Here is a 21784-nt window from a genome sequence, read left to right as displayed (position 1 = left end):
CCCTGTCTCCAGATTTTTCCTTGAAGTTTACTCCTGAAGCCTTTCCCACATGTGAGTCTGGTTTCAAACCTCCGCTGCCTTGCCGTCTTCATAAGACAAACTGCTCATCCCAGTAATCAAGTGACCTCTTCTGCACTGTTTCCAATGAAATTATGTCCGTTCTTAAATAAGGTCACCAAAGCTATTTTAAATGTGATCTCACCAATGCCCTTTACAACTGTAGTAAAATAGTCCACTCCTCTTGCAATATGCTACAACAGACCATTTGCCTTCTCAACCATGCTGGACTTGCATACTAGCCTTTTATAGTTCATTTGTCAGGGAACCTAGACCCTTCTGTACATTACAGTTTACCTCACAATGCTGCAATCTTTATTTAAATAATATTTTATTTTTCGACACTTCCTACAAAAGAAGTCACGTTCACATTTTCTCACATTATTTTTATATACCAAATACTGCCCACTTTGACAGTACAAGTGAGATCCCAAAACAAAACCGAGCTGGACTGATCACGTTTCACTGTTTTGCTTAGTTAGTTAACATTGGTTTCTGAAGCAAGGTTTCAGATTTTTTTAAAAAATTAACCGTTTATTATGCAAGAGGGAAAAAAAGGACAGCTTTTTAAAAAACAATTCATACACAGGATGTAGGGTTTCCTGGCTTGGCCAACATTGATTGCCGATCAGGAAGTTCAGAGTCAACCACTGTTGTAGGCTTTGGAATGACGTAGGCCAGAGCAGATAAGGATGGCAGATTTCTGCGAAGACACTAGTGAACCAGATAGGTTTTTACAATAATAAACAATGGTTTTGTGGTCATCATTAAGACTTTTAATTTCAGATTCTTTACTGAATTCAAATTCCAACATCTACCATGGCAGGATTTGAGCCCGGGGTTGCCAGAATATTAGTCGAGTTTCTGGGTTAATAGTCTAGTGATAATACCACTAGACCATTGCCTCCCTTTGATACACAGAGATATTGCAGCTATATAGACATTTTGCTATTAAAATATCAAATATTACTAACTCCAACATTAAAACATAGTTTCAACTGGATTCCCAACACTGTACATTACTGAGAGTTAAGATCAGAGAATTTATACACGCATCTCAACTCTGTGCTTCCATTTTACTATCTCCTTCTAGTTGTTCTTTCTTGAACTGTGGAGAATGTATTTTTGATGCCTCTCAGAGTGGCAGAAACCTTTCACATTTAAACAATTTGATGATTGCTATCCAAAGTTCTCCTGGCTTGGAAGCTATAGCAGCTGATTTCCTCTGAATTAAACTAAATCAGACCTACTAAGAGATGGCAGCACGGTGGCTCAGTGGTTAGCACCGCTGCCTCATTGCACCAGGGACCTGTGTTCGATTCCAGCCTCAGGCGACTGTCTGTATGGTGTTTGCACATTGTCCCCGTGTCTGCGTGGGTTTCCTCCGGGTGCTTTGGTTTCCTTCCACAGTCCAAAGATGTGCAGGTCTGGTGAATTGGCCATGCTAAATTGCCCGTCGTGTTACGTGCATTAGTCAGAGGGAAATGGGTCTGGGTGGGTTACTATTCGGAGGGTCGGTGTGGACTGGTTGGGCAGGAGGACATTTCCACACTGTCGGGAATCTAATCTAATAAACTAAAATCTGCTTCTGAACTCAATTCTTAATTTCTTTCAACTAGAAATCTGTTATTTTCTGAACTGAACTGAACAGAACCAATAGCATAATGTGTTTACACTGCCTGTCAAAAACCCAAATGTACAAGCATTTTTAATATAAACAAAATACCACAGATGCTAAAGATCTGAAATAAAAACAAAGTGATTTAGAAACTCAACAGACCTGGCAACATCTGTGGAGAGAGAGAGTCAATATGTTGAGTACACGACTCATTGGACTCGAAATGTTAACTCTGCTTCACTCTACACAGATGTTGCCAGACGTGCTGATTTTTTCCAGCACTTTGCTTTTAGATTAGTAGAGTACAGGTATCCCCTGCTATCCGAATGTAGAGCGTTTCTATGAAACCTTTCGTAAACCAAAATGGTGTAAAGCAAAGAAGCATTCATTTATATGTGATAAATTTCGCATTTTTCCCATAAAAGCGACAATCCTCTTCAGATTTCTTTTGGTTAGCAAAAACAGATACTAATGTGGGTGATGTGTAAAAGCGAAGTTGTGTAAAGCAAACTTTCGAAAAGTGGGGGATACCTGTAATCTCCTCCATTAACACTCAGGATTCTCTATGTCTGCTTGGATTGTTCTTTTGGATCACTGTTCCAAGATGGTTTTCAGACCATTTAAAAAATGCTCCACAGCCCTAACTCATATTCAAATGCTTCCTTTAAATCAGCAAATTTAACTAACATACATTTAGCTCCATTACCCAAGTCAACCAGCACTGATCCCTGTGGCAGCCTACTTGTTACATTTCATCAATATGGGAAAAGGGCATTTATATATCTATTAAGTAATGATGCTGTTCCTTTAAAAAGGTTATGTTGGCCCTATTTTTTTTTCCCCCGAGAGAGGTAATAAAAAACACAGACTGTGAAAAGTCTAAGGATTATAGGGTCAGTTTGCTTTTCGCTAACAGGTAGTGCCTCAGGTAAAAGCCTTTTAAGTTTAAAAAAACACTTGTACAATGAAATGTGATCTAGCCATTTTTCCCAGCTCAGCTTTTCTCATTTGATTTGGCTTTTGGTCTCGCTTTTCTTTGAAAGAAATCAAGCAGTTTTGAAGCTGCTGAACTCAAGAGAAGCAGGTCTATGCTCACCCTCTCTCAGACTTCTCTCCTGTGAGATCCTGTGTATGATTTTACCTTTTGCGCCAAGGGGTATTTATGGGGATTGTTGCAAGTATTGGGAACAGTATCATTAAGTTTGTATAATCTTTTGGATTTTCAGATCGGGTAAGTTATTCACTATTCTGTTCTCTTTTGTTTGCGTGTCATTTGGTAATTTTGTAAATTTGACCAGCTGCATCACTCGTAGAATATCCGCGTTACACCCGCCTAAAACAACTGGCAAAGTTACGGTCTGGGCGACTCTCTTGAAATGTCTGAGGGGGTCTGGCCTGGTCCATAACACTGCTTCCTTTTAGTTAACTAGCCCTCTATTCATACTGTATGGCAATGCCTTTGCTCACAAGCTAGTTTCCTCCTCCGACTGCCCTGTGTTCCATTAAGTTTAAGACTGAATTTTACAAAGGAAACTATCAGTCCATACAGCTTCTACATTAATTTCAAATGTTATACTTATCAATAATATTTGCAAATTCACAGATCTTAATATATATATATATAAAAAAAGCATCACTTACCGAAGCAAGTGGGTTTGAAGTAGGGACTGGGAGCAAGCCTGCACCGGGTATCAATCCTGGAGTACCAGAAGGAACTAAAAGGGACACGGCTTTGGCTTCATCTGGGATTTTACCTGTGAAAGAAACAAAACAATTACTTAGGAAAATGGAATAAAATTTTCAAAAAAAAGAGTTCTTCCCATCTCAAAAGCACAGATTGACTAATCTGAGAGCTCACTTCTAGATCCTTCCAAAAATATACAAACAAAGATGTCTTTTTAACCTACTCTGTAATAAAATTAAAATAAAGTGCAAAACTGTCAAAACTGTAAGCAACCATATATTACAGGAAAAGTTGTTTTAATAATTAAAAATGTAGACAATAATTTAACACTTTGAGCTATGGTCACCTGTACTTGAAACTTATTGGTCATGTACCATACGATATCAAGCATGGACGCTTTCCCCAGGCGATCACTCTCAGTGTTCGAAAGTTGTGTTACACACGACAACCGTTCATGTTGGCTGCATCACTACTAGCACACAGAACATCAGATACAGAAAAGAAGAACATTTTTTAAAATTCTTTTTTCAGTCCCCAATAAAATGACATAGCCAAAATCGAAGAACTGATTTTCTTTTTTTAAAAAAAAATTAAAAACCAGTTTAACAGTTGCAGCAAGACACCATAATTGTTCACGTGAGATCATAATGTAATGTAATGTAATTCAATTTGCCCTGAATACCATGACAAATTACACGTTACCTTGCCTGTGCAACAATGATATGTGCATCTGCACAAATAATTTTACAGTCAACTGATCACCAGTTACTGCGCAATAAAATTGGGGTAGGAGATGGCCAGGAACAGCAGGGAGCTCAAAATTTATGCAGCCCTTCTGTGGCTGAATTGCAACTGCTTTTAGTGAATTACTTAACTATCCTTCCTCCTTCCTGGCCCAGGTAACCAATAGAACTGGAATTAGTTGATCTCCTGTAGCACTGAGTATAGCCTTTATATCAAGTTGCTTACAGCTCTGTTCCTTTAAGGTTACTGTTAAATTATTATCTTAGAAAATAAGCATAAATTAGGCAAATACTATAATAAGCTTCCGTAGATTAACAACTGCTTGTGGTGCAACAACTACTGCCAAAGTCAAAAGCCAGTTAATCAACATCAGAAAAACTGTATGGATATAGGCATTAGCTTAATGTTTTTGATAATTTTGAGGTGCAACAGACATAAACTAACTCAAAAGTTTCACATCCAATGAGAATTAATATCATTGCTAAACTAATTAATTTTATTCAACAAAGGGAGATAACAAAACCAATGGTCTTGCATCCTCCAAAGGGGAGGAAAGGAGTGGGGGTGAAATGACATGAGATACTGGTGCTACTGCCACAAGCATATCTTTTTAGTTCTACAAACTTCTGTCAGATCTGTTCAACTATGTGCTACACAAATTACTGAGACTTAATTGCGAGTAACTGCAAGAAAAGAACCAAATGCAAATAAGTAAGCAAAAACAAGTCAGAAATGAGAGTAGGAACAAGTAGAACAGAGTACTGAGTGAGTAAGAGATCGAGAAAGAAAACTGACAAGGACACAGAGGCGGAAAAACAGGATTAAATGATTATTAGAAAGCAAAACGTAATCAGCCAAAGTAGAGCAAAAGAGAAAAGGAGAAAGAGCAAGTGGAATTCATTAAATGAAAGAGGAAAAGTACTGTGCAGATTTCAATTAAGTAGTTTAATGTAAGCCATACTGTAGCAATATTGGTAGTGCCACTATGTGTCACTAAATAGTGAATACATTGTTAATAAACCAGTTCACAACTTTTGTTTGTGCTACGTACAGCATTATGATTAAAGTTTCTTGTTTTGAAAAACAAAAAGACAGATTATTAATATATTATTTTTAATTAAATCTCTGCATTGTAAGCTGGCACACAATTTTTTTTTTTAATTTGTTAATTGGTCAACTCTTATTTTTAGTTTGCTATTCATTCTGGTGCTTCACTAGATCCAATAATGAATGACTTTTCAAAATGCGAATTTGGTGCCCATAATATTTATGGAGGGAGGTCAAAGAAGCTGGAAAGTTTATGGACATGGATGTCCTGCTGAACTCTATTGCAGGATCTCAATGCAGTCAGTATCCTAATCACAAGCTAGTCAAACAGATAACCTGTAACCAGTAGTCAGGAGAAACACTCAGCTGCAGTGGGTGCAGCTCGTACATCCAAAAACAGAACATAGAAATCAGGAGGAAAGGAGTGATGCTAAAAATCAGTTCACAATCACAAAGCTGAAGGCTTCCTTGTAAAGTTAGAGAAAGCACTCTGCTTCCCAACATGCAACAATGGTGAAAAAGGCAATGATCTCATGAATTCAGTACTGCCTACTTCCTTTTACTGCCATGATCGTTGGCTCCTGGGAAACTCATATTGCAAAGTCAACTTTAAATCAAGCTCCCAACTGCACCGAAATCCAATTTAAGTGTACGTTCAGCAATTCCATAGAGGATATTTGAACGTCAAGAATACTGCCATCCTAAAAATGACAATGGACGCACACCGTATCAGGGTCACATTTCGAGCATTTTTCAGTTTAATCCACAGCTTATCATAGAGGGGACTGATATCAACGACTGTGATTTTGCAGTTCACAATATGACGGCTTAGTGATTTATCTGCTTGACAGACCTAAACATCAAAGGTGTCAATAGAAAGTATGTCTGGGTTCTGGCATTGACCTTTTACATCAGGACTATTTGACAGTAGTGATAGCAACATTTTGAGAACAGATTAAGATGTTGCTTTGGTCAGATACTGCAGTCACCTGTAACAATTCTCTTGCTTTCAGAGGCCTGCGATGAATTTCTGAAAGTTCAATATTAATTTGTTCAGGTTTACGACTGAATCCGTTTACTGGATAATATATAAAGTCTCTGCAGGGTCAATTCATATTTCATTCATGTTCTTGTGTTTAAAAAAAATATGTCAAACTATCAATGCTACCTTTAGATGCTGAGTTGGTGAGAACACCTTTATCATGAATTAATGCAGGTGAACAAGAAGCGCAAGTTAACTTAAAATTGTAAAAATAATCAGTCTCTAGCCATTGTAGAGTTATAGAATAATATGCATTTTATAGCATGGAATGAGATCGCTCAGTTCACTGTTATTTCACTGGGCATCCAGTACCTATTTTAGTCCATTTTCCAACACTTGTTCTGCAGCCTTGTTCACATATGATATTTCAAGTATTAACCTAAATACTTCTTAAATATTGTGATACCACATCTGTGTTCCAGATGTATCGACTTCCTTTGGTATTAAAAAGGACTATTTTCCAAAACACACTGTGAGGTTACCATTGAAATTTTAAGTACCTCCAAATTTTAAAACGTCAAAATGTTTTAAGTTAGGTGAACCCAACTCAAATCTTTTCTAAAAATAATCAGTGAAAGAGACAGGGGGTTAGTGAATAAACATGATTGTGATTTGTTAGTCACGTAGAGTTGAAAGGCCACACATTTATTAATTTCCAGTCTGAACTGACTACAGAAGGCCAGAATAAAAGTAACGGCTAACAACTTGCTGGTTCACCCTTTAAATTGTGGGGAGAAAAATTAGGTAGGGTTCACACTTCGTAACACATTGATCTGTACTTAAAACCATACACATATGGATATTGGATGAGAACAAAATGCAACCATGCTGTATTCTTTTCTTATAACGACAATTAACGATGCTAAACTATATTTATTAGTCTGAAATGTTAACTCAACTTCTCTCTTCACAGGCAATGCCTCTCTTGCTAAATACTTGCAGCAATTTCTGTTTTTATTGGTCAGATGATATTCATTGTCAGACCATCACAAAAACTAATTAGTTTTTGAATAAGGAATCAAAGACCTATGGGCACCCAAGCAATTTGTACACTAATACAACTCACACCGTAGGTTTGAGGAGAAAAGTCAAAACCTGGATTAAAAAAAAAACACAATGTACTGCTTCAGGCAAATAGAACAAATGCTTCCAAACACTGCCATATTTAAGAACTGTATCAAATATTACCTTATAAAAACAATATCACCATACCGCTAGCTTTTAAATAAGAATTTCTGTGTGCTTGAACATTTAACTAGTATCACAAACTACTTGTAAATAAATTACAAATCTTGTGGGGAAGTGGTGAAAATCATGCAGTACACTGCACTTCACTACTTTCAAATGCATACTCTGTTTTCTACCACACAACAAATTTATTTTAATAATGGCAGGGTGGGGAGAATATACAGAGAATAGCCAGCATGCTGTGACTGGATAGAATACAGGGGGAAATTCAGGTTCACATTATATCAATCACTGTATACAATTTAGTGAAAAGATCATAAATCAGTACTCTGCCAGATGTGAAAATGATGTGTGGTAGAAAACAAATAGAATTTTATGTTATAGCCACTAATCATTATCTATATTAACTACATTGTCCCTAAAAATGTTCCTTGTTAACATACAAGAGTACAAACTTATAGTTATCATTAACTAAAACAGAAAAAAAGATTTCACTACAGCAGTCACAAAATTGTGATGAAAGCAAAAGAGATTGGTATCATATATCAATTGAAAATTTCAAAGCCATATAAAAAGCTTTCAAATACTTCCTGAAATAAACTCATGGTTTTAAACATTATAATAATGGTATAATTCAAAATATCTTAAGAAACAATGGCAAAACTTTATCTTGGCATTTCAAAAAGGTACCATTATAAACTACATATCTAAAAAGAACTCCACTCCCCAATATACACACACATGCACGCACACATACAAACACACACATCAGGAACTGATTTAATAAACAGTATTTTAGTTAGAGAACATTTACAAATAACACAGTACAAAAACAGAAAGGTTAAAAAGTTTAAAGAGAAGATGTATACAAGGGACAAATAAAAAAAAAAGACAGGGTATCCATCTTGGAAGATGTCGACGGGCAGCCTCCAGTCATTATTCCCCCCGTGAAGGTTTTGCTTGGTGTCAGCATTAGTGGCATGGCAAACAATGCCTACAGTAGGCAAGTGCACAGGTCTGCCTTCGCCAGTCTAGTCATCTACTAATGCACACACATCACAGAGAAAACATACAAAACCAAATTAATATTGGTACTGGGATTCCATCGACCATTAAATATGGTTAATAAAGAAAAATCTTAAATTAATTAGGACATATTTCAATTACTTGAAAACATGATATACCTGCAGGAAAAGAACCAGCCACTGTCTTGGCTAATATGCGAGATAATGCAGCCACTTGGACTTAACAATCTCATTAATACTGAACCAGCTTTTAAAATTGGAATGTAACAGTTGACAGCAATTTAAATGAATTAAAAATGTTTCAGATGACTTAATGCTGCACATAAGAGCATGTCTGTCAATTGAGTAAAAACTTGTTCATTCCTACGAGATTATAAATTCCATTATTATTGAAATGGCACATAAAGACTGTATAGAATTTCTTTGCAAAGGCCAAAGCACAGAAATTATAAATGAAATATAACAAGAACCACGCATAGCAAGTTCTATACAACAAGCATGAGAACTTTATAAATTTTGTTTAACTCCAATTCTAAATAAGCATTTTAAGGTGAACCTTTATCTGCCATCACATCTTTTTCAGTTCAGATAATAAAATCAGTAGAACAGTACTGCATTATTAGCTACTCAAAGTTATTTCGTGTGTTATAAAGTAACTCCATATAATACATTTTCAAAGCCACACCTTAGAATTGTTGATCACCACTGTTAATGTCAAGTGAAAATAAAGGTTGTGAGAACAAGGCTAAACATTATGAATTCTGGTGTGGTCTTTCTACTTAAAAACTTTGTGATGGATTCGTTTACACTTTGATTTTGCAGTATTGAACAAAGCAGTTGGAACACATTATTGATTTTCAGCAGGACATTAAGAATTCAGAGTATACTATCTAAGGTGAACAGTGAGTAGTTCAATAGGAGTAAAATCAATTAGCACTATAAATAATTTAAAGGGTCAGTATGGAAATACCAGTATGTTTAATAACATGACTCAGAAATATCATTAACGTATGTGGTCATATTACCTGGGTTTCATTTTTCCCTGAGCTACTTTTGTATACCCAAGTCTGTGTGCGCTAAATTCCACGTACAGAGCTCAATAGAGTTTGGGCCCTTCGTCTCCCACATTACATGCAATTACAGCTTCATAACTGGGAGCACAATGTCAGTTCCATCATAGTTTCAACAGCACATTGACAGCTGAGTGCCTTAAAGACATGTACTCAGAAGTGTGGATTCTCTGCAGTAAATCAACTTAATAATCTATAAATTTATTCCAAAACAATCATCTGGATTACCGTACAAAATTAAGATACTGGCCCAGAAAATGTAGCTGAAATGATGTTATAACCGTCAGTGATTGCCATCAGTACTGTGTGAATGCAGTTAAATTTGGAAGTTGCTAACATTCATACCATGCACCTCCATTGGATGTGCTGTTGCAGTCTGATCAGATGCGATCAACACAGAATTAGAAAGTTTGCCATAAGCTCTAAGTTTTGGTGCAGTATTCTCAATGTAAAACACTGAGCATATTGAATGAGATGTATTTGAGATTTTACAAATTCGAAAAAAAGGAACAATCCCTCTAGTCTTGAAAATGGAGTGCCATTTCCTCCTCATAACATTTAAAAATATATTTTATTTTCTACTTAAATTTCATGTGTACGTCACAACCTTTATATTATTTTCTGTAAAATTATTGAAAATTGAATTCGAATCCTTGCATGTTATTTCCTGGTTTCCCGTCAGGATTCTTCAGTCTGAATGGTTGATCAGATTGCTTGAGAATTTAACTGTGAATGGAAGCTAATGATCCCTTAAAGATTAGATCAGACTAAGTCAAATTGGAATAACCCACTAAATCTTTGTGGGCAAGTCTTTATTCACTTATTTTCCAGTAGAGAGTACATCCTTTTGGCCAAATACAAAAACGACATCAATGTTTTGTATACTTTACAGCATTTATAAAATCTCACCATTTAGAAAGGATTTAAGGCAAAACTAATTATTAGCCAATTAAGAACAAATGGTGTTATTAACACTTGTGAAAGTGTTGTATCTTAACTTATGTATTTTTGAAATTAATATCACTTTAGTATTAATTAGATTCCATAATGTTATTGACTCAGAACAAATTGCATCTAAGCATTTCTTCTAAAACAAAACGTATGTATAGCACGTTTGTAATTATGCTTTGCATTGACTGCTTTACATTCGTTATTTAGTTATGGTCGCATAATGATTTGTTGAATACAGGTCTTCCAACAAATCTTGTGCTACACTGCATAAACTTTGAGTCATTTGACATAGCCTGATAGGTGAGGCTGTTGCAAAATATTTGGGCACCCCTAAAAATTCAATGTGTTAAATTTCAATGAACATAATAAATACTAAAAGACTGATGTTCTGCATTGCAAAATTAATAATTAATGCATGTGTGGGTGAATTCGTGCATCTATTTTAACTTAACTAATTTTAGAGATATCTAGTTTAACATTTTTGCTTAAAAATTTCATGCATTAATTACTAATTCTGCACGATAAAATTTCTAAGATTTCTTTTATATTTAATTCCAATTCCACGATTCCACAACAAAAAACAAATATTTTGTTTTGTCTGTCAAGTGTTTTGATCTGTGCTTTCAATGCAATATTCAGAGTTCTACAAAACAGGCCCAGGCTCAATGCCGTAATGGGCATTCCAGACATTGGAATAACTTGTGTTAAATAAAGACCACTGTCCACCAACACGAATCACTAGAAACTCTTTCCACTCAACTAAAAAAAAAACATAAAAATAATTACTATAGAGCTTAAAAATTTGCAACAAAGCCTTAAATACCTACCTTCATTGAAGGGAACAACTATGAGGCCTCTGTCTATAAAAACCACGTTTGTTAGATGCTGGGCCACACCAACACTCACAGGATCGTGATATTTAATGTAACATACCCTTGTCGAAACTGGGATAGGCGAATTGCTGCAAGAAGAATAACAAATTTAATACATTTAACTTACAACTGCACTACAATATATTCTTTAAAATTACAATAAAAACATCTATAGGATCATCCTGTATAATGAAACATCATACAAAACTTTCCAGAAAAACTGGACAGTAAGCAGGAAGCAGCAAACACACAATCAGAAGAAACAAGTTGAAACTGGCAGAAAGGGAGGTAAAGTTATAGAGAGAAGCTAGGTATTACATGCCCTCTCAGAGGCTTTTGCCATGCAGTATCATGTAAAGTAGAATGGTTTCTAGCCCACCATCTTCACACCCACATGTGCTCATCCCTCAAAACACAGAATGGTGGGTTCAGAGACCATTGGCCTGCTCACCACATGTAAATAATAATGGGTCAATTGAACATGTTAAAAATTCAGGTGACCCCAACAGAGAAGATGTTGGCCTAGTGGTATTATTGCTGGACTGTTAATTCAGAGATCCAGGTCATACTCTGGGGATCCAGGTTCAAATCTCACCATAGCAGATGGTAAAATTTGAATTCAATGTTTTAACTGAGAAGAAAGGGATGATCACCTTATTGAGATTGTCCATGCTACAGAGGCCTCTTTTGGAATATAGTGTGCAATTCTGGTCTCCCTACTAAAGGAAGGATGTTGTGAAACTTGAAAGGGTTCAGAAAAAATATCCTGACGTTACCTAGTATGGTGACGAAACATCTGAAAAATGAACCATTCCAGCTCAGTGAGTAAATCTACATCCAGAACCTCAACCTGAGCTACAAATCTTCTCAAAACTTGCTAATATGTTCAACTCTTTGAAAAAGGAGACATTATAAGAATATGTATAACAGTAGCACTAACTGAAATAATTTCAAATGGTGGCCTCATGTGTCATATCATCCCGGTTCTACGATATTGCTTAACCTTACTTCAGGTAGTCCCTTTGTAAACAGCATACTGACAAAACTGCAAACTGAAATTCAAATGGTAAACTCGCTTTGTCACACAATTCTTTTCCCATTCCAATTTCCAGTTTAGTGCTCTTCATTTGAAGTCAAATGATTCAAATTGCAGTTTTTAACAATACCTCAGGTGCTGTTCTGGTGCAGCGGCAGCTATCCCTGACCCAGAAGTCCTAAGTTCAAGTCTCACCTGCTTCTGAACGTAATAATAGTATCCCTGAACAGGTTGATTAGAAAATAACTATTTTTTTTCCCATGAACAGTTGGAACTTTTTATACATCATTTAAACAATTATCCTGCATGCGAATTTAGACACTGTGCAGTAGTACAAGTCATTCACTTTTCAAATTAACACAAAAGCTGCAAACACTGTTAACATTGTAATTCACTGAGTGCCTTAGAATCTTATCCAGTAATCTACATCATTCCTAATTGCATGTCACCACAATTTAATTTAGAACCAAAATTTCCACTTTCAGACATTTTTGTGAACGATAAAGGTACAAAAGCAGAGAAATTACACTGAACTTTTATAAACGTTTGGCTAGACAACTACAGCACTGCATCTAGAAATCACATTTTAGAAAGAATGCAAGGAAGGTTCTTGGGAGCACATAGAGAAAATTTATCTGAATGGTTTCAGGGATTTTAACTCAGCCTTTAGGTTGGAAAGGGTGTCTTTGAGGAAAAGAAATTGAGGGGAGTTTTGAAAGTGTGTACACAATTATGCTGACAAAGAAAATCTTTTCTAACAGTTGGTAGTGCAGAGAGTAGGGAACAGAGATTGTGACTTGGAATAGGAATCGCAGAGGGAGAACTTTTTTTAAAATAGGTAATTAAATGATAACAATCTGGAACATGTGGCCTACAAAGGTTGCAGAAACAAAGAAAATTAATAATTTCAAAAGGAGAGTAGATGGGCACTTTAGGGAAATAAATTTTGACACTCGTGACATCCTGCCAGTCTGAAAAATATCTATTATTCCTATTCTCTGTGAGCTAGTCGATCTTTTATCCATACCAACACAGTAACCCTTACACCATGAACTTATATTTTCAACAACAATGGAATGTTTGGTGTGGCACCTTTCTGTACAATAGTTCCATTGGTTCAGCTTTACCTACAGCATAAGCTACTTCTTCAAAAAGGCTCCAATAAATTTGTTTAATGTGAGTTCCCTTTGACAAACCCACGTTAGGTCTGCCTGATTAACGTTTTCAAGAGTCCTATTTTAATGTCTTTAGTAATAGTTTCTAACATTTTCCCTATTATAAATGTTATGCTAACTGGCCACTAGTTTCCTGCTTTTTGTCTTTCTCCCCTTTTGAATAAAGGAGTTGCGTTGGCTAATTTCTAATCTAAAGGAACCTTCCCTGAAGTTGGAAAATTAGAAGAAATACATCAACTATCTCACTATTTCTTTTAATATATGAGGCACAAATCTAACAGGATCTGGACATGCGTCAATTTGCAATTCCAACAGTTCTATTTCTGGGATACAACACAAATCTTCTTTACCAAAGACTGACATGAAATATCATTTCAATTTAATTTCTATTTATCCTCCATTAATAATTTCCCAGACTTATTTTCAACAGAACCAACACTTAACTCTTTGCCTTCTTGAATGTTTAAAGAAACTATTCCTGTCTGTTTTTATATTTTAACTTTCTCTCACACTTTAACATTTCCCTTATTAACCTTTTGCTTTTTTTCATATTTTGATTTTTTTGTCCTGTTACCTATTCTTGTGCAATGTGTGTCTTTTCCTGGAGTTAGATACATTTGACTTTTTTTTTTGAGTGGATGGCAGGTCTATCCCTCAGAATGCTCCTTATTTGTTGATGTGCTTTCTGAGACATCGTCTTAAAATGTTTGCTACTGCATCTCTATTGACCTCCACCTAAGTTGCCAGTTCACTTTTGCTAGACCTGCTCTCATACACTCATAATTGCAATTGTTTAAATTCAACAAGTCACCTTGGACCCATACTTCTCTCTGAAAACTGTATATAAAATTCAATTATATTATTGGACCGTTGTAACTGCTTAACAACGAGATAAACAATTAATCCTAATTCACCAGTGAATATTAAATCTAGTGTCAATTTCAGATCTAGTATAGCCTGTTGGTTGGTGCCGTAACATTGATGGTCTAAGAAACTGTCCTGAAAATATTCAATATATTCTTCATCTAGACTCGTTCCTTTCCCCATCTGATTTTTCTAGTATATATGAAAGTTAAAAATGCCCCCATGAAAATTGCTGTACTTTTTTCACAAGCTCCCATTGTCATCCTTGATACTCTAACCTACCTTGTTGTTATTGTGCACAACCCCTACAAGTGAGTGCTTGCCTTTATCATTACTCATCCCTACCCAAAGCTCTTTAGTAATCCTGGTTTCCTAAATTTAGATCACTTCTCCCACAGCAGTCATTCAGCCATATATTCAACTCTTTTCACCTTGATTATCCTGTGCTAATTTGAAAGCAGCTCAAGTAATATTTGAAAGATTACTTTGTTTAGAGGTTCTGCCTCTTAATTTGGTGCCTAGCTCCTCATACTGGGGACCACAGAGTCTCTTTCCTGATACTAACTATGGACTATGACAACTGGATTCACTCCCTTCCAACTATAAGTTCTTCTTCAGCCCAGAGCAGACGTATGAATCTTGGTAGCAGGCAGACAGTATGGCTGTCTGAACCTGTACCCTTTACTTCAGTGTTTCTCTTTCCTCAGCTCTTGTAATGTTCATTTTTGGTTATTCCTAACGAAGACGAGAGGGTATGTAGGGCACTGATCCTGACTGATATTGGCTCGAGTATTTATCTGATCACTACTGTTTCACTTTGTGAAAAAAATGAGTAAAAACGCCTATTAGTTTATTCTTTCCCTAAGGACATAACTCTCCTCAGATGAGCATCAAAAAGTATATACTTGAAAAAAATCCAAACAGGAAAGGAAAATTGGAGGGAAAATAAGTTGTCAAAAAATCCTTAAAATAATCAAAATATAAATGAAATACTTCTGTGTAGCTAATGAAAAAAAATTTAAAGTAAAATATATAGATAAAAGAAAACAATTAAGCAAAGAATTCCCAACCTGGCTTAGGATAAACTACATATTCCGAAGAGCAGGCCAAGTGAAAACATAATACAAAAGTCTGTTTTTGTAACAAAGCTGTAGAATAAGAAATCAACCAGATGGAAGAGGAGGCATTCGAAACAAACAAAGATTTTGTAGAAGATTTACTAGAATTCAGCATTTATTTTACTTGAATAAATTTGACTAATACATACAGAATATTTTGCATATATTTAACATTTAGAACATTTTTAACCTGTCAGCAATTTGTCATTATTTGATATGTTTACAAACAGGATACAAAACCTAGCACTGAAACTGATCAATATTTAAACATACCTGAATGATAATACATTATATTTATGCATCTTTTTCAAAGTACTAAGGGTTCATAAAACACACGTGTGACAACTTTCACAATAACTTGTAGCTATATATTACCCTTAACATTATCAGCAGAACATGCTTACAGAAACATATTCAGATCAAAATCCACATTAAGTAAAAGGAAATATTAGGGCAAATTGTTCAAAACTTTAAACACATGCTAGTTTTTGAAAAGCCTCTTAATGCGGGAGACAAGGAGGGTTAAGAAAGACTTCATTAGCTCAGGCCAGTAGCCAAACGCATTGCCATCAAACATAAGGCAAAGGATGTCAGAGGTTACAAGAGTCTATAACTGAACAAAAAGAGCTCTTGGAGGTTTGAAGAGCTAAATGACATAGATTTGCGATAAAATCACCGAAGAATTTGAAAGTGAGAATGGGAATTTCAAATTTGAGGGGTCACTGGACTATATTTTCAATTCAGAATGGTTTGTGCCACAGAGGAGAATTTTTAAGTGTTGGTGTTACCACATGCTTGTTGCTATCCTCATCAATGGTGCTGAGGTGGAGATGGTCGACAGCATCCTGGGAGTAATTAGGACTCACAATCTGTCCTGGTCCACCCATATCAATGCAATGGTCAAGAAAGCACAACAATGTCTGTATTTCCTCAGGAGATTAAGGAAATGTGGCATGTCAACAAGGACCTGTACCATTTTTCATAGATGCACCATAAAAAGCATTCTATCTGGATGCATCACAGCATGATTTGGCAACTGCTCTTCCTAAGATAACAGAAAGTTGTGAACATAGCCCAGTCCATCACGTAAACCAGCCATTCATCCATTGACTGTATCTCTACTACCCACTAGCTTGGGAAAGCAACCAACATAATCAAAGTATCTTCAGTGCTCAAGTATTTAATTATAGGATAGCATGGCTTATGATACGAACACAAAACTTTTGATTGCGCGTACAATATGTTGCGACCTCACAACCACCCAAATTTTTCCCTGGAATGGGTGAGTCCAGAACTAGAGGGCATAGGTTATGGGGAGAGGGGAAAAATTTAAAAGGGACCCAAGGGGCAACTTTTTCCACGCTGAGGGTGGTGAGTGCATGGAATGAACTGCCAGAGGAAGTGATGGAAACTGGTAAAATTACAGCATTTAGATGTGTAAATGCATAGGAAGGGTTCAGAGGTACAAGAGCCAAATACTGGTAAATGGGACTACACTAATTTACGATATCTGGTCAAGTTTACCTGGAGGGTCTGTTTCCATACTGTACATCCCTATGACTCCATGACTGCTTGGTGGGGGTGAGATCAGGCCTCATTCCTGATGAAGAGTTTTTGCCCGAAACGTCGATTTTCCTGCCCCTCGGATGCTGCCTGACCTGCTGTGCTTTTCCAGCACCACTCTGATCTTGACTGGGGTTGAGATCAGGTCGATTCGCACAAAAGGCACGTGGGCCTCTTCCGCCTCTAACTGTATGCTCTCGACTAAGATGTGGGCAAGTTTGGAGTGGTTCACTTCACGCGATTGCCCATGACTGACTGAAGCGCCCGCATTACAGAAGGGGGTGAATCTTCACTTTTAACGGTGAGCGTAAAACAGTCGGTAACCGTCGGCTTTACGATGAGTTTGATTTTCTCATGAAGGACAAGGGTGTGTGTAATCAAAAAAAAAACAGGCGGAAACAAATGAACCTTTGGCGGCATCTGAAGGGAGGAGGAAACCAGGGTGTTGTACACGGTTCCCACATCCCCGCCACTCATGGTAACGTTAGGGATCAATCATGATCCAATATTGTAATCAGTGTAGTTGGCTGAGCCGCACTCAGGAAGCGGGCCATGGGTGGGGGTATTTTATAACAATCTGAATCAGCTGGGATGGTCAAGCTGGGTGGACAATAGGGCCGCCACCGGGCTGAACGTAGGATTGTACTTCCCGAGTTGGAGAGGGGGCGGGGGAGGGAAGAGACACAGAGAGAGAGAGAGACTCGACGCCAACAGCAAAACCTGCGCAACGCTCTCTCGGCGTAAAATGGCGGCAGCGGCGGGACTGGGGAAGTGAAGGAAGGAAGAAAGAGAGAGATCGCAACATCCGCAACCCCGATCCCCTTCTCCCGGCCGCAACCTCTCACTTACTCGGAAGGGAAGACGCGGAAATCGTCGATGTCTCCCAGGAAACTGAAGAGAGTGGTCAGCTGCTCGGCGCTGGCCACCGGGGAGATGTTGGTGACCTGGACCACGCAGGTGGACATCATGGAGGTCCCTAAACGGAGGCTGCGCTCTGTTTCTTTCTGCGAGCGGTCTGTCTATTAGCTTCGCCCCTCTTTCTATATCTCTCTGGCTCTTACACGCCTGATCGGACGGCTCCTTCTCCCGATTGTTTTCTCTCGAATTTTTTTTTCTCTCTCCCGTTCTCTCTTGGCGTGGCTGGAGCGTCTCGCTAGGCCCGTCTCCCGACAGCCTTTGCCGCACGAGTGATTGACAGCCACCTGGCCCCGCCCCTCCCGGTGTCTGCAGCCTCCGGTCCCACCCACTCCTATTGTTCCGTCAGCCGGTGACGGGTGCTTCGGTCCCGCCCACTCTCACCGGTTCCTCAGAGGAGCCGATGTTGGACCGGGGTGGACAAAGTTTAAAAAAAATCACACAACACAAGGGTAAAATGCAACAGGTTAATTTGGAAGCACTAACTCGTTGTATCACTTTAATCTTTTGCTATGAATGCTGTGTTTTATGGTCCTGCTTCACAAGCACTTGAAGCAGTGTTTCCAAATAAACCTGTTGAACTATAACTTGGTGTGTTTTTTTTTAACTTTGTCCTCAGTGCACTGAGTCGTCCAGCCTCGTTTTCTGGCGGTGACAGCGTATCGTCCCCAGGCCCCGCCCACTCCATTGTCCCGTCCGCCGATGACCAAGTCCTCCGGCCCCGCCCCCTTCTCACGGCATAATCCTCAGGTTCCCGCCCCCTCACTCTGGCTCCTCCCCCAGTGATTGTGTCCTGCGGCCCCTCCTCCCGCTCGGCCGGCGGGGGAAAGGAGTTCGTAGAATTGGAGCCCAGAGAAAGAGATCTAGGGCGTAGATAAACTAGAAACTATGGATAGCAGGCCACATAAATAAGAATAAGCAAGTGGTCGAGTTGTACTGAATGCAACCCCTGTAGTGTGATAATGTATCGAGTATAGGGGTTGGGATGTCATTTCACAGCTATAGAAAGATTGTTGGTTAAGGCCATATTTGTAGTACTGTATACAATTCTGGTTAGCTTTTACACATGACACAAATCAGTAGTGTAATGGACAGGGCAGGTAGTTAACTAAGAGTACAGCATGCTCTTGGTCAGCTAGACAAATTTTAAAAATCACAACACCAGCTTATAGTCCTAACAGGCTTATTTGGAAGCACTAGATTTCAGAGCACTGTCCTTTATCAGGTACATAGAACAGTACAGGCCCTTCAGCGTTCAATGTTAGGCTGACCTTTTATCCTAGTCTAAGATCAAATTAACCTACATACCCTTCATTTTACTATCATCCATGTGCCTATCCCAGAGTAACTTAAATGTCCAATGTATCTGACTCTACTACCAACTCTGGCAATGCTTTCCACGCTCTCACCACTCTATAAAGAATCTACCTCTGACATCTTCCTGAAACCTTCCTCCAATCACCTTTAAAATTTATACCCTTTGTGATAGCCATTTCTGCCTTGGAGGAAAAAATCTGACTATTCACTCTATCTATACCTCTGAATATCTTGTACACCTCTATCAAGTACCTTCCACCCTTCGCTCCAATGACCAAAGTCTTAGCTCCCTCAACCGTCCTTCATAAGACATGCCCTCCAGTCCAGGCAGTATCCTGATAAATATCCACCGCACCGTCACTAAAGCATCCACATCCTTATAATGAGGTGACCAGAACTGAACACAAAATTTCAAGTGTGATCTAACCAGGGCTTTATCGAGCTGCGGCATAATCTCATGGCTCTTCAATTCAATCCTCCTGCTCATGAATGCCAACACAACATACACCTTAACAACCCTATCAACTTGGCAACTTTGAGGGAACTGTGGACATGGACCCCAAGATCCCTCTGTTCCTCCATCCTGCCTTTAACCCTGTATTCAAATTTGACCTTCTAAAATGAACTACTTCACACTTATCTAAGTTGAACTCCATCTGCCACTTATCAGCCCAGTTCTGCATCTTGTCAATGTTCTGTTGCAACCTACAACAGCTCTCTACATGTTCCACCACTCTTCCAACCTTCATGTCTTTAGCAAACATACTAGCCCATCCTTGTACTTCTTCATCCAAGTAATTTATAAAGATCCAGAACAGGAGGAGCAGGAGTCCTTTGTTCCTGTTTTCGTAACTCTGCAATGATGTAGATGAAGGAGCAACGCACTGAAAGCTTGTGCTTCCGAATAAACCTATTGGATATAATCTGGTGTTGTGATTTTTAACGTTGTCCACCCCATTCCAACATCAACACCTCCACATCTTGGTGAGCTGGGCCAGTGGGCCAATGAATGGCAGAAGGAATTTAATTTAGATAAATGGGAGATGTTGCACTTTAGTAAGACAAATCAGGGCAGGACTTACACAGTTAATGGTTAGGCCTGAGGAGTGTTCTCAAACAGAGACCTAGGTGTGCAGGTGCATAGTTCTTTGAAAGTGGAGTCACAGTAGATAGTGGGATATACAACTACACAAGATGTTGGTAAGGCTACATTTGGTGCACTGTGTATGGTTCTGGTAGGCCTCCTTTAGGAGGGATGTTATTTAACTGTAAGGGTGCAAAAAATATTTACAAGGACGTTATTGGAGTGTTTGAGTTAGGTGAGACTGTATAGGCTGGGATTTATTTTCCCCTGGAGGCTAAACCTTTATTGAGGTTTAAAAAATCATGAGCATAGATAAGGTGAATCGTCAAAGTCTTTTCCTCAGGGTAGGGGAGTCTAGAAGGCAGAGATGAGATGGGAAAGATTTACAAGGAATGTGAGGGGCAACTTTTCACAGGATGTATATAGTACAAGCTGCCAGAGGAAGTGGTAAAGTCAGGTACATTTACAACATTTTAAGATGTTTGGACAGGTATATGGATATGAAAGGTCTAGAGAGATATGGGCCAAATAGGACTAGTGCACTTCAGGAAACCTGAGGTTTATAAGATCATGAGGGGCATGGATAGGCTAAATAGACAAAATGTGGGTGTTTTTTTTTAGAAAAGGGATGGAATCAGGCTCTAAAGTGATCGAACTTGACGTTAAGTCCGAAAGGCTGCAGGGTCCCCAGGTAGAAAATGAAATGCTGTTCTTCAAGCTTGTGTGGACTTGCTGGAACACAGTCTACAACAGAAATGTTTGTGGGAACACAGTGGCATTTTGAAGTCCCAGCAACTGGAAGCTAGGTGTCATTTTTGCAGTTAGAACTTGGTGTTCTGCAAATTATGCACCTAGCCTGCATTTAGTCTCTGCAGTGTAGAGGAGACCAGATTGAATGAAGTGTATGTAAATGCAGGTATATCGGGGGCCTTTAATGGTGAGAAAGGAGGAGGTAAACAGGCAAATATTACACTTTTTGCAATTGCATGGTAAGGTACAGTGAGTGTGGGGAGATAGAGTGGAGCAGGAATGGACTAGAATGTCTGAGAGAACGGTCCCTGCAGAATTTTGACAAGGGAAGATGAGAGTCCTGTGCCTGTCTTTCCCCTGCCCCATGTGCCTTAGAAGAGGACCTCTGATATTGGCTAAGACTCACCAGCCAAGGGAAACAAACATGCCACAACCTACTGGGCTGCTTTAGATTTCAATGAGATCACCTCTTATCCTTTAAAGCTTTAGAAAATACAGACCCATTTTCCTCCATCTTGATGTAAGATATATTCTGGTACAAAGAAAGTGGACAGGTAAAATACAAAGGGTAGAATTCCTAACGAGGTGCAGAAGAAAAAGATTTGAATGTGTATCTGCACAGAAAGTCAGAGGACAGGAAGAGAGAGTGGAGTAAATAAAGCAT

The 21784-nt window shown here is 38.3% G+C and overlaps 1 protein-coding gene across 6 annotated transcripts; it reads right to left on the bottom strand.

The window, feature by feature from the left end:
• Positions 1-33: 33 nt before the first annotated feature.
• On the bottom strand, positions 34-19155 carry LOC122547216 (serine/arginine-rich splicing factor 11-like). Of its 6 annotated transcripts, none has more exons than XR_006310923.1 (5): positions 17904-19155; positions 11254-11387; positions 3734-8422; positions 3317-3429; positions 34-771 (listed from the first exon to the last, which is right to left on the bottom strand). XR_006310923.1 is itself a non-coding variant. In XM_043685850.1 (4 exons), exons 1-4 carry the CDS (start codon positions 18020-18022, stop codon positions 637-639), a joined length of 501 nt encoding a protein of 166 aa, XP_043541785.1. In that variant the 5' UTR covers positions 18023-19146; the 3' UTR covers positions 598-636. The 6 variants fall into 6 exon arrangements, 1 of the variants encoding a protein (XP_043541785.1); XR_006310921.1 differs by having other exon boundaries at positions 36-771; positions 3706-8422; XR_006310922.1 differs by having other exon boundaries at positions 36-771; positions 3706-8419.
• Between the last annotated feature and the right edge of the window lie 2629 nt (positions 19156-21784).

The sequence above is a fragment of the Chiloscyllium plagiosum genome, unplaced genomic scaffold (assembly GCF_004010195.1).
Source record: "Chiloscyllium plagiosum isolate BGI_BamShark_2017 unplaced genomic scaffold, ASM401019v2 scaf_2104, whole genome shotgun sequence".
NCBI lineage: Eukaryota > Metazoa > Chordata > Chondrichthyes > Orectolobiformes > Hemiscylliidae > Chiloscyllium > Chiloscyllium plagiosum.
This window is presented reverse-complemented; position numbering and strand designations above follow the sequence as displayed.

Coding starts and splice junctions, on each gene's coding strand:
- LOC122547216 (XM_043685850.1), bottom strand. CDS start 18,022: ATGATGTCCACCTGCGTGGTCCAGGTCACCAACATCTCCCCGGTGGCC. Junction 3,430..11,253: donor AGTTGTTCCCTTCAATGAAG/GTAGGTATTTAA, acceptor TTTCTTTCACAG/GTAAAATCCCAGATGAAGCC. Junction 772..3,316: donor CTTCAAACCCACTTGCTTCG/GTAAGTGATGCT, acceptor CTGGTTCACTAG/TGTCTTCGCAGAAATCTGCC.